Source organism: Halichoerus grypus, chromosome 13 (assembly GCF_964656455.1).
Source record: "Halichoerus grypus chromosome 13, mHalGry1.hap1.1, whole genome shotgun sequence".
Lineage (NCBI taxonomy): Eukaryota > Metazoa > Chordata > Mammalia > Carnivora > Phocidae > Halichoerus > Halichoerus grypus.
This window is the reverse complement of record NC_135724.1, coordinates 82310858-82324453: the sequence shown is the minus strand read 5'-3', so window position 1 is coordinate 82324453 and position 13596 is coordinate 82310858. Positions and strand designations below refer to the sequence as shown.

The 13596-nt window shown below is 42.3% G+C and overlaps 1 protein-coding gene across 2 annotated transcripts in view; it reads left to right on the top strand.

Annotated features, from left to right (window-relative positions):
- FBXW8 (F-box and WD repeat domain containing 8) overlaps positions 1–13596 on the top strand; it is a 116908-nt gene that overhangs the window by 27129 nt on the left and 76183 nt on the right. For both annotated transcript variants that reach the window (XM_036115858.2, XM_036115859.2), the window contains exons 3-4: positions 5901–6065; positions 8810–8898. In XM_036115858.2, coding sequence (XP_035971751.1) covers positions 5901–6065; positions 8810–8898 — 254 coding nt within the window. The remainder of the gene's footprint in view (positions 1–5900; positions 6066–8809; positions 8899–13596) is intronic.

Sequence of the window (13596 nt, the reverse complement as noted above, 5' to 3'; positions counted from 1 at the left end):
AGTTATTTAGATTTTGTTTCCTCATAAGTTAACTTCAGTACTTTGTGTCTTTTTCTAAGCATTTGTCCATTTCATCTAGTTTATCTAAGTTGTTGACGTATAATTCATAGTATTCCTTTATAACACTTTATTTTTGTGGTTGATAATGATGGCCCCTCTCCTTCTTGATTTTAGTAATTTGAGTCTTCTCCCCCACTTGCACCCTCCTCTTGGGTCAATCTAGCTGAAGATTTGTCGATTTTGGTCATCTTTTTAAATAACCAGCTTTTATTTGCTTCATTTTCTCTTTTTATTTCACTCATTTCTGTTGTAATTTTTCTTTCTGCTTGCTTTGGGTTTAGTTTTCTAGTTTAAGTTGGAAGGCTAGGTTATGGATTTTATATTTTTTAAAATATAGGAGTTTATAACTGTATACTTCCCTCTAAGTACTGCTTTCACTGGGCCTCATAGGTTTTGTATGTTCCATTTTCATTTTCACTCCTTGAAGAATATTTTCTAGTTTCTTCAACTTCTTTGACCCATTGGTGGTTTAGCATGCTAACATTTGTTAGTGTGTTATTTAATTTCCACACATTTGTGAATTTCCCAAATTTCTTTCTGTTACCAATTTCTGATTTCACTTCATTGTGGTCAGAGAACATACTTTGTATAATTTTTTTGGTTCTTTTGAACTTAGATTTTATAGCCTAGTATATGGTCTATCCTGGAGAATCCTCTATTGCACGTGAGAATAATGCTCAAATTATTGAGTAAAATGTTCTATGGATGTCTCTTATGTCTAGTTGGTGTATAGTGTTGTTCAAGTCTTACATTTCTTTGTTGATATTCTACTTTTCTATCCATTACTGAAACTGGGTATTGGAGTCTCCCAGAATTGTTGAATTGTCCATTTCTTCCTTCAGTTTTATCACTTTTTGCTTCTTGTATTTGGGGCCTCTGTTTTTAGGTATACATGTTTACAATTGTTAGGTCTTTGTGATAGATTGACTCTCATTATAAAAATATCCTTTGTCTCTGGTAACCATTTTTTTTCCTAAAATTTAAGTGATATTAGTATATGCACTCCAGCTCTCTTTCAGATATTGTTTGCATGGTATATTTTTTTCCATCCTTTTAATCTATTTGTGCATGTGAATCTAAAGTATGTATGTCTCACGGGGCACCTGGGTGGTGTACTTGGTTGAGCAGATCTGACTCTTGGTTTTGGTTGGGGTCGTGACAATGAGCTCAGCACTGGGCTCTGGGCTCAGTGCTGAAGTCTGCTTAAGACTCTCTCTCTGCCTGCCCCCCCCCCCCAGGCTCTTTCACTCTCACTCAAAGTAAATGAACCTTGGGGCACCCGTGGTGGCTTAGTCATTTAAGTGTCTGCCTTCAGCTCAGGTCATGATCCCAGGGTCCTGGGATCGAGCCCCACATCAGGCTCCCTGCTTAGCAGGGACCCTGCTTCTCCCTGTGCCCCTCCCCCTGCTTGTGCTCTCTCTTTCAAATAAATAAAAAAATCTTAAAAAAGAAAAATAAAGTAAATGAACCTTTAAGAATAGTGTGTATGTCTCGGGGCACCTGGCTGGCTCAGTCAGCATGCGACTCTTGATCTCAGGGTCATGAGTTTGAGCCCCATGTTGGGTTTAGAGTTTACCTAAAAAAAGAAAAAAAAAAAAGTATGTCTCTTGTAGAAAGCCTATCCTTAGACCATGTTAATTTATACTGCCAATCTCTGTCTTTTGACTGGAGTGCTTAGTCCATTTACATTTAATATAATTAGATAAGCATTTATATCTGCCATTTTGCTATTTTCTCTATGTCTTAGGTCTTTTTTCTTTATTACTGCCTCCTTTTGTGTTTAAATAGATCTTTTTCTAGCATACTATTTTAATTCTTTTGTTTCTTTTAGTATACCAAAACTGCTGCACTAGAACTTCCCTTTCCCTTCTTTGTACTATTTCATATAAATTATGGCTTTATTGTTATAAACCTATCAACTCAATTTTATACTTTAGGCAGTTTTTTTAATCAGAAGAAAAATGTTGTGAGCAAACATACATTTATGCTGTCACTTATATTTACCCTTGTAATGACCTTTACTGATTTATTTTATTTATGTGGATTGAGTTACTGTCTAGTGTCCTTGTATTTCAGCCTAAAGGACTTCCTTTAGTATTTCTTATAGGACAAGTCTACTAGTGATGAATTATCTTATATTTGTTTATCTTGGAATAATTTAATTTCTCTTATTTTTGAAGGATAGTTTTGCTAGGTATAGAGTTACTGGTTGGTGATCTCTTCCTTTAGCACTTTGAATGTGCCAGCCTACTGCTTTCTGGTTTCTTTTTTTTTTTTTTTTAAGATTTTATTTATTCATTTGAGAGAGAGAGAGAAAGAGAGAGCGAGCATGAGGGGGGGAGGGTCAGAGGGAGAAGCAGACTCCCCGCCGAGCAGGGAGCCTGATGTGGGACTCCAGGATCATGACCTGAGCCGAAGGCAGTCGCTTAACCAACTGAGCCACCCAGGCACCCTGACCTCCCTGGTTTCTTTTTCTTTTTCTTTTTTTTAAAAAGATTTTATTTATTTATTTGACAGAGAGACAGTGAGAGCAGGAACACAAGCAGGGGGAGTGGGAGAGGGAGAAGCAGGCTTCCTGCCAAGCAGGGAGCCTGATGTGGGACTCGATCCCAGGACCCCAGGATCATGACCTGAGCCGAAGGCAGATGCCTAATGACTGAGCCACCCAGGCGCCCTGGTTTCTGATGAGAAGTACACACAATGAGTCTTTTTCTTTTGCTGCTTTCACGATTCTGTCCTCGGTTTCAACAGTTTACGATGTGTCTAGGTGGGAATCTCTTTGAGTTTATCCTTCATGGAGTTTGGTGAACTGCGCTGTAGTGTGCAGATCAATGTTTTTCATTGTATTTGGGAAGCTTTTAGCCATTATTTCTTTAGATATTCCTTCTACCTCTTTCTCTCTCTCCTTCTCTATGGGACTCCCATAATGCCTATGTTGGTCCACACAGATGGTATTCCATAGGCCTCTGAGGCTCTGTTAATTTTGTTCATTTTGGGGAAGAGGGGTTTCTGTTGTTGTTTTCCTTTTTTTTTTTTTTTTCCTTAGACTGGATAATCTTAACCTTAAGTTTGCTGATTCTAATGCTAGCTCAAATCTGAATTTTTTGTTTATTACTCTGCTTTTCAACTTTAAAGATTTTATTTATTTGTCAGAGAGAGATTGAGCACACGGCAGAGGGAGAAGCAGGCTCCGTGCTTAGCAAGGAGCCCCCTATGGGACTCAATCTCAGGCCCCTGGGATCATGACCTGAGCCAAAGGCAGACGCTTAACTGACTGAGCCACCCAGGCATCCCTCTACTCTTCAACTTTAAAACTTCTATTTAAAAAAAAAATTTTCTCTATCAATATTTTGTACTTAATGAAACATTGTGCTCATAACTTTATTTTCCTAAACATGCTTTCCTTTAGTATTTTGAACTTATGTATAATAGCTGATCTAAAGTCTTTGTTTACTAAATCCAAAGTCTGGACTTCTTCAAGGACAGTTTCTGTTGGCCGCTTTTTCTTCTTGTATATGGTTCATATTTTACCGTTTCTTTGCATGTCTCAATATTTCTTGTTAAAAATTGGACTTTTAAAATAATGGGCAGCTCTGGAAATCAGATTCTCTCCCTTCAGGAGGGTTAGTTTGTTGTTGTTACTTTTGTTGTTGCTGCTGTTTATTAGTGACTTTTTGGGGCTGATTCTCTCTCTAGTTTGTGTTTGTCATTTGTGACCACTGAATTCTCTGCTCATTTAGCTTAATGGTTAGCTAGTGATTGGGAAGATTTCCTTAAATATGTTGAAGCCATAAATCTCCCAAGTTTTGCTGAGGTGCTGTCTGTATGTTGGGGCATGCTTTCAGTATGCCAACAGTTCACAACTCTGTTTTAGCCTTCATTTTGTGCTTGTGTAAAGCTTCAGGGTTAGCCAGAGTGAGAGATCAGGGCCTTTTCAGGTCTTGGCATACACACAATCCTACACATGTACGTGGCATTCTTTTTTTTTTTTTTTACGATTTTATTTATTTGACAGAGGGAGACACAGTGAGAGAGGGAACACAAGCAGGGGGAGTGGGAAAGGGAGAAGCAGGCTTCCCGCAGAGCAGGGAGCCCGATGCAGGGCTCGATCCCAGGACCCTGGGATCATGACCTGAGCCAAAGGCAGACGCCTAACGACTGAGCCACCCAGGCGCCCCTGTACATGGCATTCTTGAGTCCCAGAAATACATTGGAACCTCTCAAAGCCCATTATGGACATCCCATTCCCCAGGTTTTCCTTTTAAGCTTTTGGTCAGCTCTTCTTAGCCCCAGTTGGTATTGTTACCTCAGGCAGCCACAATGTTAAACAGTTCTCCCTTATTGTTTCTGACAAATGCCCTGGAGATAAGACAGAGGAAGCTTTGAGTCAGGTCAGATAAAGACAAGCCTCTAGAACAGGCCTTTCCAGCAAGCTGTCAGGTCAAATGGTGACAGTTCTCTGGGGATGGCACATGTGCAGACCTGTAAAGCCATCTGGCCCTTCTGGTGACTGTTAGACTGCTGGTTTTTATAGCTACCATAGTTGCAAGACTGTTGGTTTTCAAGGCTAGCGAGGAGTTACCTATAGTCCTGGAGGAGGAGGATGGAATTAGTGCAAGTTAAAACAACATGAAGGTTGTTCTTACCAAGACTCAGCCGTTTTTCTTGAATAAATGCTCCTCAGAATGTTGAAAGGCTTTACTTAACTGCCAGAGTTCTAAGACAGTTGATTTTTGACAATTTTTGGCAGTATTCTTGTTGCTTGTATATAGGAGCAGATTTTTGGAGATATTTACTCTGCCATCCTGAAAGTTAACTACCTATCAGTACTTATTCAAATGAGGAACCCTGGTGTAATGAGAGTCTGCGGTGCACATGCTGTGTGCACTCTTGCCTACTTTGCCTCATGTTCCCTTTCCTTGTCTGTATTCCGTGTCTTGAGGTTGCCCCAAGGGAGTGTTAAGGAGCACAGGTTACTGTAAACCAGTGGTCATGACTTTCACTTTATTAGGACTGAGTCTTGACCTTTAGTTGGGCAGCAAGTATTGAACACATTACCAGAATGTGCTGTGGACCCAAGATCATGTTGATCTGCTGGATCATTTTCTCCTCTTGCCAAAGTTGCACTCTAGCCAACTTTGTTCATTGTCCTGTGAGGAAGTAAATCCATCATCTCTCTAAGTTAGGCTTGGAGGACAAAATACTAATAGTGAAAGTGGCCATTTCCTCTGCATACTGTTGGGATTTGAAATTCTGTCCAGACACAACATTAATTTCTCTGTATCAGATTTACAGTCCTGGTGAACAGCTTTAGTTTTCTGTTAATTTTTTTTAAATGTATACATACAAAGTCAAAGTTTTTGTATGTGATATAAATTCAAATTTCTCATATGACCAGAAGTGTTGAGTTATGGATATTTACTTTTTTACAGGCTTTTATTTCAGAGACCATCAGTCTCCAGTTGTATAAGAATACAAGTGCCTGTTGGTAAAAAGTAAAGAGATTCTGGTCTGAAAAGCTGTGTATGATTGTGCAGCTATGTTGCAGTTTGCATTTTTTTGCCTTTTATGTATTTGTGTATTTTTTCTTACATGTTATATAATAATTTAACCAAGTCATCTAAGATGTGATATGAAATGGTAGAACAACAGTTTTGAAATCTTGAAAAATCAAACTGGAAACATTTGCTTGTATTTTTTTTTCACCTCAGAGTGTTTTGTTAATGAGACATTTTATACTGCCATAAACGCAGGGCAATAATAAAGGTGTTGATTGATTTTTGGATGACAAGGGGCTTCTCTAATTGTCGAAGTTGACATTTGTGTCCCTTCTGTTTTAGGTGAGCAAGACGTGGAAGGTGATTGCAGAAGACGAAGTGCTCTGGTACAGGCTGTGCCAGCAGGAGGGGCACCTGCCCGAGAGCAGCATCTCTGATTATTCTTGCTGGAAGCTCATCTTCCAAGAGTGCCGAGCCAAGGAACACATGTTAAGAACCAACTGGAAGGTAGGCAGTGGCCAATATCATTACCTGTAGAAGAATAGCCTACAAGGACACAGGAATCCAGGCCCTGGCTTAAATCCGGAGTCCCTCCAATTACAGCCTGAGGTTAACTGCCAAAAGCAAAGGGAGGAGTGTGGTGAGAGTCCTGTCAGCTGCTGGCGACTCGTTGCCCATTTTGTTCGCCGTTAGAGTATCTGCCCCCATTTTCAACCACACTGCTTGGGAGCATCCTATTCTCTAGGAGAGGAGGGGTGAGATTGGGGTGTCCCTCACCTCCCCACTGATGGTTAGGATTTGGAGTAGTGCTCTGTGCAGCCTCCTTTCATTTTGGCCAACGCTGATGGACCAAGAAAGCAAAAGCACCACCTGGATACAAAAGAGGAGCTGAAAATGCTATTTCCAGTAACCATATAAGAGGGAGATTTTAAATGTCTCTAAGTACTGTCTTCTCTCCCCTCACATAACCCACTGGCTTGCTTCCATAGCATTTATCACTTCAAAATCTCTACAGAAATATTAGATCACAGCTAAGAATTTGCACAGTGGAGTGTTTCTGTAGGAAATAACTGTCAAGAACAGCATTACATAAAGCTGTTTTGAGGCATCACGAGATAGCAGCAGTGGTGGTGCCTCTTCCCACCTGGGGGCTAGTTAGTCCCTTGTATGGATAGGGTAGACCTGTACATACTCTCTCCACTCCTGTAAAGGTTAATCCTAATAGACTGAGATCAACAAGCTTTTGTTCATTACTGATGGTGATAGATTGCCTATGTGCCTGTCCTTCCCCGGTCACCTCATAACTTGATTAGTGATGGATACTCTCGATCTGGGCAAACTCACACATTTTCTAGCAGAGTTAGAAAGGATGGCTATGCTAGTTCTCCTTGGAAAGGTAGTTCTCAACCAGGGGCGATTTTGCCTCCCAGGGGACATTTGACACATCTGAAGACATTTGTGGTTGTCCCAACTGGGGGTAGGTAGAGAATGCTACTGGCATCTACTAGGTAGAGGTTAGGGAAGCTGCTCAATATCCTGCCACACACAGGACAGTCCTCACCAAAAAGAATTATCCGGCCCCAAACGTCACTGGTGCTGGGGTTGAGAAACCCTGAATTCAAGAAACACTGCTCTTATTTAGACCATTACGCCACCACCACCAAATAAGAAGCACCCGGGCCCCACAGCTGTGTGCTCACCAGGTAATAAGCTCCTGCGGAGGCCCCCAGGCCTCTTGTGCTCCGTTGGGCCTGCATGAGGGACGTCAGTGAGAGGCAGCCATGAAGGTTCGACGGCGCTACTTAGACAAGCTGGGTCCGGCCCTGCAGGAGGGGCTGGAATTAAAGGAGAGCTGGCCAGTTGGGCAATAACTGGGGCCTTTGCATCCAGAAAGGAGGGATGCTTTTGACTTGTGCGCCTGGGAGCTAGAGTGTCAGTGAACACTGGCTCGAATTCAGAGATGTCAGACCCTGAGAGCACACAGCGGCTAAGTTTCTGTTTCCTCTTCGGTGATAGAGAAAGCCACGGAGGGAGGCAGCTCCATCCTCCTCATCCGGCTGAAGGTGGCAGCAGTGAAGGTGTTCAGAGACCCACCTGCAAGCATCTGGCCCTTCATAACTGTTTGCGGGTTACATACAGTTGAACAAAATGGCTAGTTGTTTTTTCTCTAACAAGCACAAAGCTGTTTGGTAAGCACTCGATAAGTGGTTGTCGACTCAGTGAACTAGAGTCAGACTCTGGAGCGTCTCGGCCCATTTCCTGGCCCTGTTAGCAGTGAGGACTATCTAAGTGAAGTGTGAAATGATGGAATTCTTACTGTGATTCTAGGAAGAAAGCCCTATCAAAGCGTGAAAAGTAGTGTTCGAGCAAGTTGCTTTCCCTTAGGATGCCCCCGTTTTCTGCTAAGTGTGGCTGACAGTAGCCCGCTCGTCAGGTTGTGGTGAGGGTGACGAACGCGCCTCCTGCACAGCACGGCCCATGTCCAGTGTAATGAGCTTTGTACAAATGATTCCAAAATCACAAACCGCCACATAGTGGAAGACACATCTGTCCCTTGTGTGTCTCCACCTGGTCCCCTCAGGAGCGGCCGTTGTCATGGCTTTTAGGGTTCCCTTCAAAAGTACCGTTTCCGGGGTGCCTGCGTGGCTCAGCCGGTTAAACGTCTGCTCAGTGGGGAGCGTGCTTCTTCCTCTGCCTCTCCCCCAGCTTGTGTTGTCTGTCTCTCTCAAAAAATAATCTAAAAAAAATTACTGTTTCCATGAACCTCTGACCTTGCAGTCATCTTTGTTTCCCCATCCTGATTTTTATCTTTGTATGTCCTTGCTCCTTTTATCCTCCGAATGTTCATAAGGGTTGTTGACGGGTAAAATATCATTAAATACCTCTGTCCTCTGAACTGAACTTTCTAAATACATTTGATGCATTTCTTCAGGTACTTGCCACTGCCAGCCTACTGTGGATCGTAGTTGTCTGCTCACACATTGCCTTTATATCCTGTAACCCCCTCAAGCCCAGGAGCAGTGACTCCCACATCCCATGCCCCCCCCCCTTCAGTGCTTTTCCTGTGTGTGGTAGCTCGTAAATGCTAACACCAGATCATATTAGTTGTCCTCTTTGTCCTTTGGAATGCCCCAGCCACTTTGAGCACAATCGTGCGGTAGGAAATGGCCGTGGAACGTGGCTGGAAGTGAAATGCTGGCTTCCGCTGAGCACAAGAACGGTGTAAACTGCGTTCCCTTTTCCTTATGCAGAATCGCAAAGGCGCCGTGAGTGAACTGGAACACATCCCTGACGCGGTTTTGTGCGACGTGCACTCCCATGATGGCATTGTTGTTGCTGGGTAAGCAAACGCAATTTTTTACTTGATGATTAACTCTTCATCTTAAGGTCTTTCCTTTTTCGTGTGCTACCCTCAGAGTCCCAGTCCCTGAAAGCTCGTACCTTCCCACGATAGCCCGGGTTTGAGATGGAAAAATCTCCATGATTCTGTTGTCAAGTATTCAAGAGTCTGAAGTTAGTGGTGAGAAGCGAATGGTGTGGAGTGTAGAGCTGTAATCCATTTGTCTCAATATGTCTCTCCTAGCTTTTAAATCACTCTTGTGGCATGTTAGGTTAGAGCTTCATTAAGGCAAACAGTCTGTGTTTTATGAAGACGTAAAAAAGTCAAGCAAGAATAATACGTGTTGGCACAAACAGAGCCTGTTCTTACTCTCTTGTTCTGAAGCCATTTTTATGAGAAAGGGCCGTGACCACACATAATCTTCCTTCCCCCACCACACAGTACCTATTTGCTGCTTACCTTGTCCTGAAATAGGCTTTTTAGTTGTCTTCATCACCAAGAAATTTAATTTTAGCTTCTGTAAATTCCTGTGGCTTCTGTTCCGAAAACCCCTTTCATCAATTCTTCCGATTTTACTAACACGGATGCAAATACAGTTTGTGTATTTCTTTAATGTACAGTGAGAAGACCCGTTTCATCTTTGGATTGAGAAGCAGTCTTGAACTACAGTCTCATTGTATATTTAATGCCCTAAGTAGAGACCAGGACACTTAAAACCCTGAGTCTGGATTGGCTTTGGGGTGAGCCCCCCCAGGAGAGGTTCCTACCTGGAGGAAACCAAAAACAAATCTTGGCCTGAAGAGCTTGGTAGTAGGTGAGTCTTTTTCTTTAAAGAAGACTCTTTGCTTAAGAAACATTCTTTAAAGGGCACCGTTGGAGTTAAAACTCCAAACAGATTATTTTAATGTTTTGTGATCTATAATGCCTAGAAAAAGTATTTTTGCTTTAAACTAGATATGCCCAGAAAGAACACTTCCTTAGCTTTTGTTTTGCTGGCCACAATTCAGAGGTTAATGCCCTTCTTGGGAGTGCTATAGAACCACTGTTTTTAGAAAGATGAATGGACCTGAAATCTGGAATTCTGTTCATTCAGTTATCAGTGCGGCTTTAGCCTCTCATTGCTAAAATGTGGGTCTAAGAGCTCATGCTACATAAGGTCCTTTCTGCCTACAAATTCTAAGACTCCGTGGTAACTCGGAAAGGACTTCTGTCCTTCTAGCTTAAAGAGGTCTCCCGGTGTGTCAGGAGGCCTTTGAGGACAGAATGTTGAGATTGGACTGAGGGTCATAAAGGAAATTAGAGATAAAGGAGACTTTAATCTCCAAAGCCAAGTATGAATTTATCTGGACACGCACCTCACAAAGGCAGGCTGGCCACGAGTCCAGATGCCAGCCCTTCTTTTCCTGCCTCCCCGTTCCCCTGAGATCTGCTCAACATTACAGATTATGCCAGCACAACGCAAAGTGATGGCAGAGTCTCATGGATCGATAAGATGAAACGTGATCTGTGGGTCAGAGAGGCTCCTCCCAGCTCCTCTTTCTAAGAGAACCTTATGTTTATGGCCTAGTATCGGGTACTTCAATCTTGCTTGTGTGTAGAGCATCTTGTGTTTATCATTAAAATTTTATCTGGTGGTTACGATGCTTGTTTTCTGGGTCAGATCTCGAATCCCTTTTCATTTGAGACCGTGATGTTTGTGGTTACCTCATTCCCAATCAATGCTGTATTCACCCGGCTTTCTGCAGCTATGTATCTCCAAGGAGCCGCTTACAGAGACACTGGCCACTTCGCCATCTCTTGCCCATCTACTTAGCCTGTGTTTCTCTAATTTTCCTTCTTCGTTTCCTTTTTCTCCCTTTAAAAATAGGCAGAATTTGTTCAGAGGCTTCAGTTTTATTTGCCTAGAACTAAACTGTGTAACATCTTTGCATTGAAAGCGATTAGGTTTACTTATAACTGACAGCAAAGGCTATTGCAGAATCTCTTGCTTCTTCCCATCTTCTCACGCCTTTGTATAAAAAGTTCCTGGTTTGGAGTCACCTAGAGTAATTTATTACAATTAGCCTCACAGTTGACCCCGGCTTGGGTCTTCCTTACTTTTCTTCTCACTCAAACCAGACTAGCCTTCAAATACTCATTCACTCAAGTTCACCCAGGACCCAGAGTACTCGTCAATTGAGCAGGACCTGGATGATGCCTCTTACATTTTTTTTTTTTTTAAAGCTAGATGTGGTATATAATATGAAGCGCCCCACAGTGCTTGTACATTGTTTTGTCTGAAAGAAGCATTACAATTTAATATGCAGAACCCCCTCCTACCTGGATACTGTGTGTTACATGGAAACCTGGAGAAATCCCTAATTTGTCTGGTCCTTGATTTCTTAGTTCTTTCCACTTAGAATCATGTCATCTTCAACCTGGAAGGAACCGTAGAGGTAAACTGTTCCAAAACCCTCCTTTTGCACGGCTGCCTGAGGCTCGGAGGTCTGGCAAGCCGAGAGGGCACGCGTGCACTGCACCACTCCACCGTTCTTGTGCAGTGTCCGCGTGGAGGGCCAGGCGGTAGGGCTGCCTTCCTAAGCTCTCGTTTGCTACTCCGACGGCTCATCTATGACAGCTTCATTTTGGGTTTTCTTTTGTGGCATACACCATTCTTTTCTGTTAAAAATGAAGAAGTGGTAGTAAAACCTTGTTCTTGCAAAACCGTTAGAAAGCAGAGAAGAGAAAAAGTCCCCTAAATCCCAGCATGCTAACACTGCTCTTGTTACGGTTTTTGTGTACATAAGTTATTTTTCGTTGTTTTTTTATGCACATTTTTACATAGTCCTAACCTACCTTTTATTTTGGCCTTTATTCCTCACTAAACTGGTGAGATTTTTTTTGGTGTTGTTACATGCTTTTCATTTTCTTTGATTTGTTACAAAAACTCCTACGATATAATTATATCCTAATTTTTTTATTTGTTCCCCTAATATTGGACATTAAAGTAATTTCCTGTGTTTTATTATTATATAATATTGTGAATATTTTACGTAGAGGTTTACAGATTTTTCCCTTTTTCAGTACTGTCAATCTTCTTTAAAAATTATAAAACACATGCTTATTGGGGTGCCTGGGTGGCTCAGTCAGTTAAGCATCTGCCTTCGGCTCAGGTCATGATCTCAGGGTCCTGGGGTGGAGCTTCTCCCTCTCCCTCTGCCTCTCCCCCTGCTCATGCGCTCTCTCTCGCTCTCTCATAAATTCAAAAAAATATTTAAAAATCACATGCTAACTATAGAAACCTTAAATTGCATATAAATGTGTAGAATAAAGAGTCCTACGTCTTTCTTTATCCCCCAGTGTGATTATTTTTCTAGGCTAGAGTCCCATTACTGGATTTGGGGGAATGAATTTTCATATTTTCCAAATTAAGAAATTATTTTTAAAAAGCCCTCCTAACTCTCAACTTCCTTTCAGTCTAACTTTTGGTTTGAAGTCTCAAAACCATCCCTCAAGCCTGCTCTCCTGAATCTACCTCCCTTCTTTCTGTCAGTGCCATAAATAACAAGAGAGGACACATTCACGTCTTAACCTTCTACAGTCTGGTTTCCATCTCAGCCCTTCCACCAAGCTATACTCTCTCTCAGGTCACCGGTGCTCACAAACCAGTGCCCTTTTCTTGGCCCATCCCCTTCCACGTCTTGGCAGTATTGGGTCTTGTTAACTGTATCCCTCTTAAAATGGTGGAGGTGGTGCATTGGGCTTCTCTGTACCCTCAGAGCCTAACACTGGACCCAGGACTCAAACTTTGAGGAAAGTGTGTACAGGATGAAAACTCACGCTCCTGAGACCCTGCACTTTGAGCCTCTTTACTGCATCTTTGACCTGCATCTCCTCCTGCGGCCTTTCTTGCCTTTCTGTGGTCTCACCTGGCCACTTAGCAGTGATGTGCAATGTCCCAGAAAACACCAGAAGCAGTTGTTGTCTTTGCTGGGTAGATAAGAAGTTCCTTCAACTGTGGCGGAGTGATTCAGACACAACGTTTACTTTGTTCTTTCAGCCCAAATTTCCCATTTCTTTAACCTGAGAAAATTTTGTGTTCAGAACCACCAATCTCCATACTGTAAACCCCCTGTCTGTCTCCGAGTTCAGCCTCCGGCTGCATTTTCTCTGTGATGAGGTAGTGCTCCTGAAATTCAGTGAGGGTTGGTATGTGCTTTTCTGAGTATTTAGAAGAGAGCTTATCTGGAAAGTTTGTTGATAATAAGTGATGTGGAAGTGTGGTTTTTGTTTTTGTTTGGGTGATGATAGCTCTGAGAATTTTGAAATGTTTCTCAAATTATGTTTATCATTAAAGCAAAAGAACAAAAGAGATGAGCATATGAAAACATCTCTGTCCTGTTTTGTGATGCTGAGACTGTTGTTCTTGTCCCCATTTGCACTCTGGAAGTTAAGAGCGTTGAAAACAGATGACGTCATGAGTTCAGAAAGGCCACATTCTAAACCTGAGCTGTAGGTCTAGGTATAATCCGCCAGAAGTATGTTTGCTTTGCTGCCACCTAGTGAAGGAGAGTGTTTCAGGTAAAACTTGAGGGAGAAAGTCAAGCTGGGGCTCATTGGAGGCCTTGTGCCGGCTCTGCGAACCGTTAAGCTATTAGCTCACCAGAAGCTTTTAGCTGTTGCCCAGGAGTATGCTGGTGTTTTGCAATAAACTCCCTC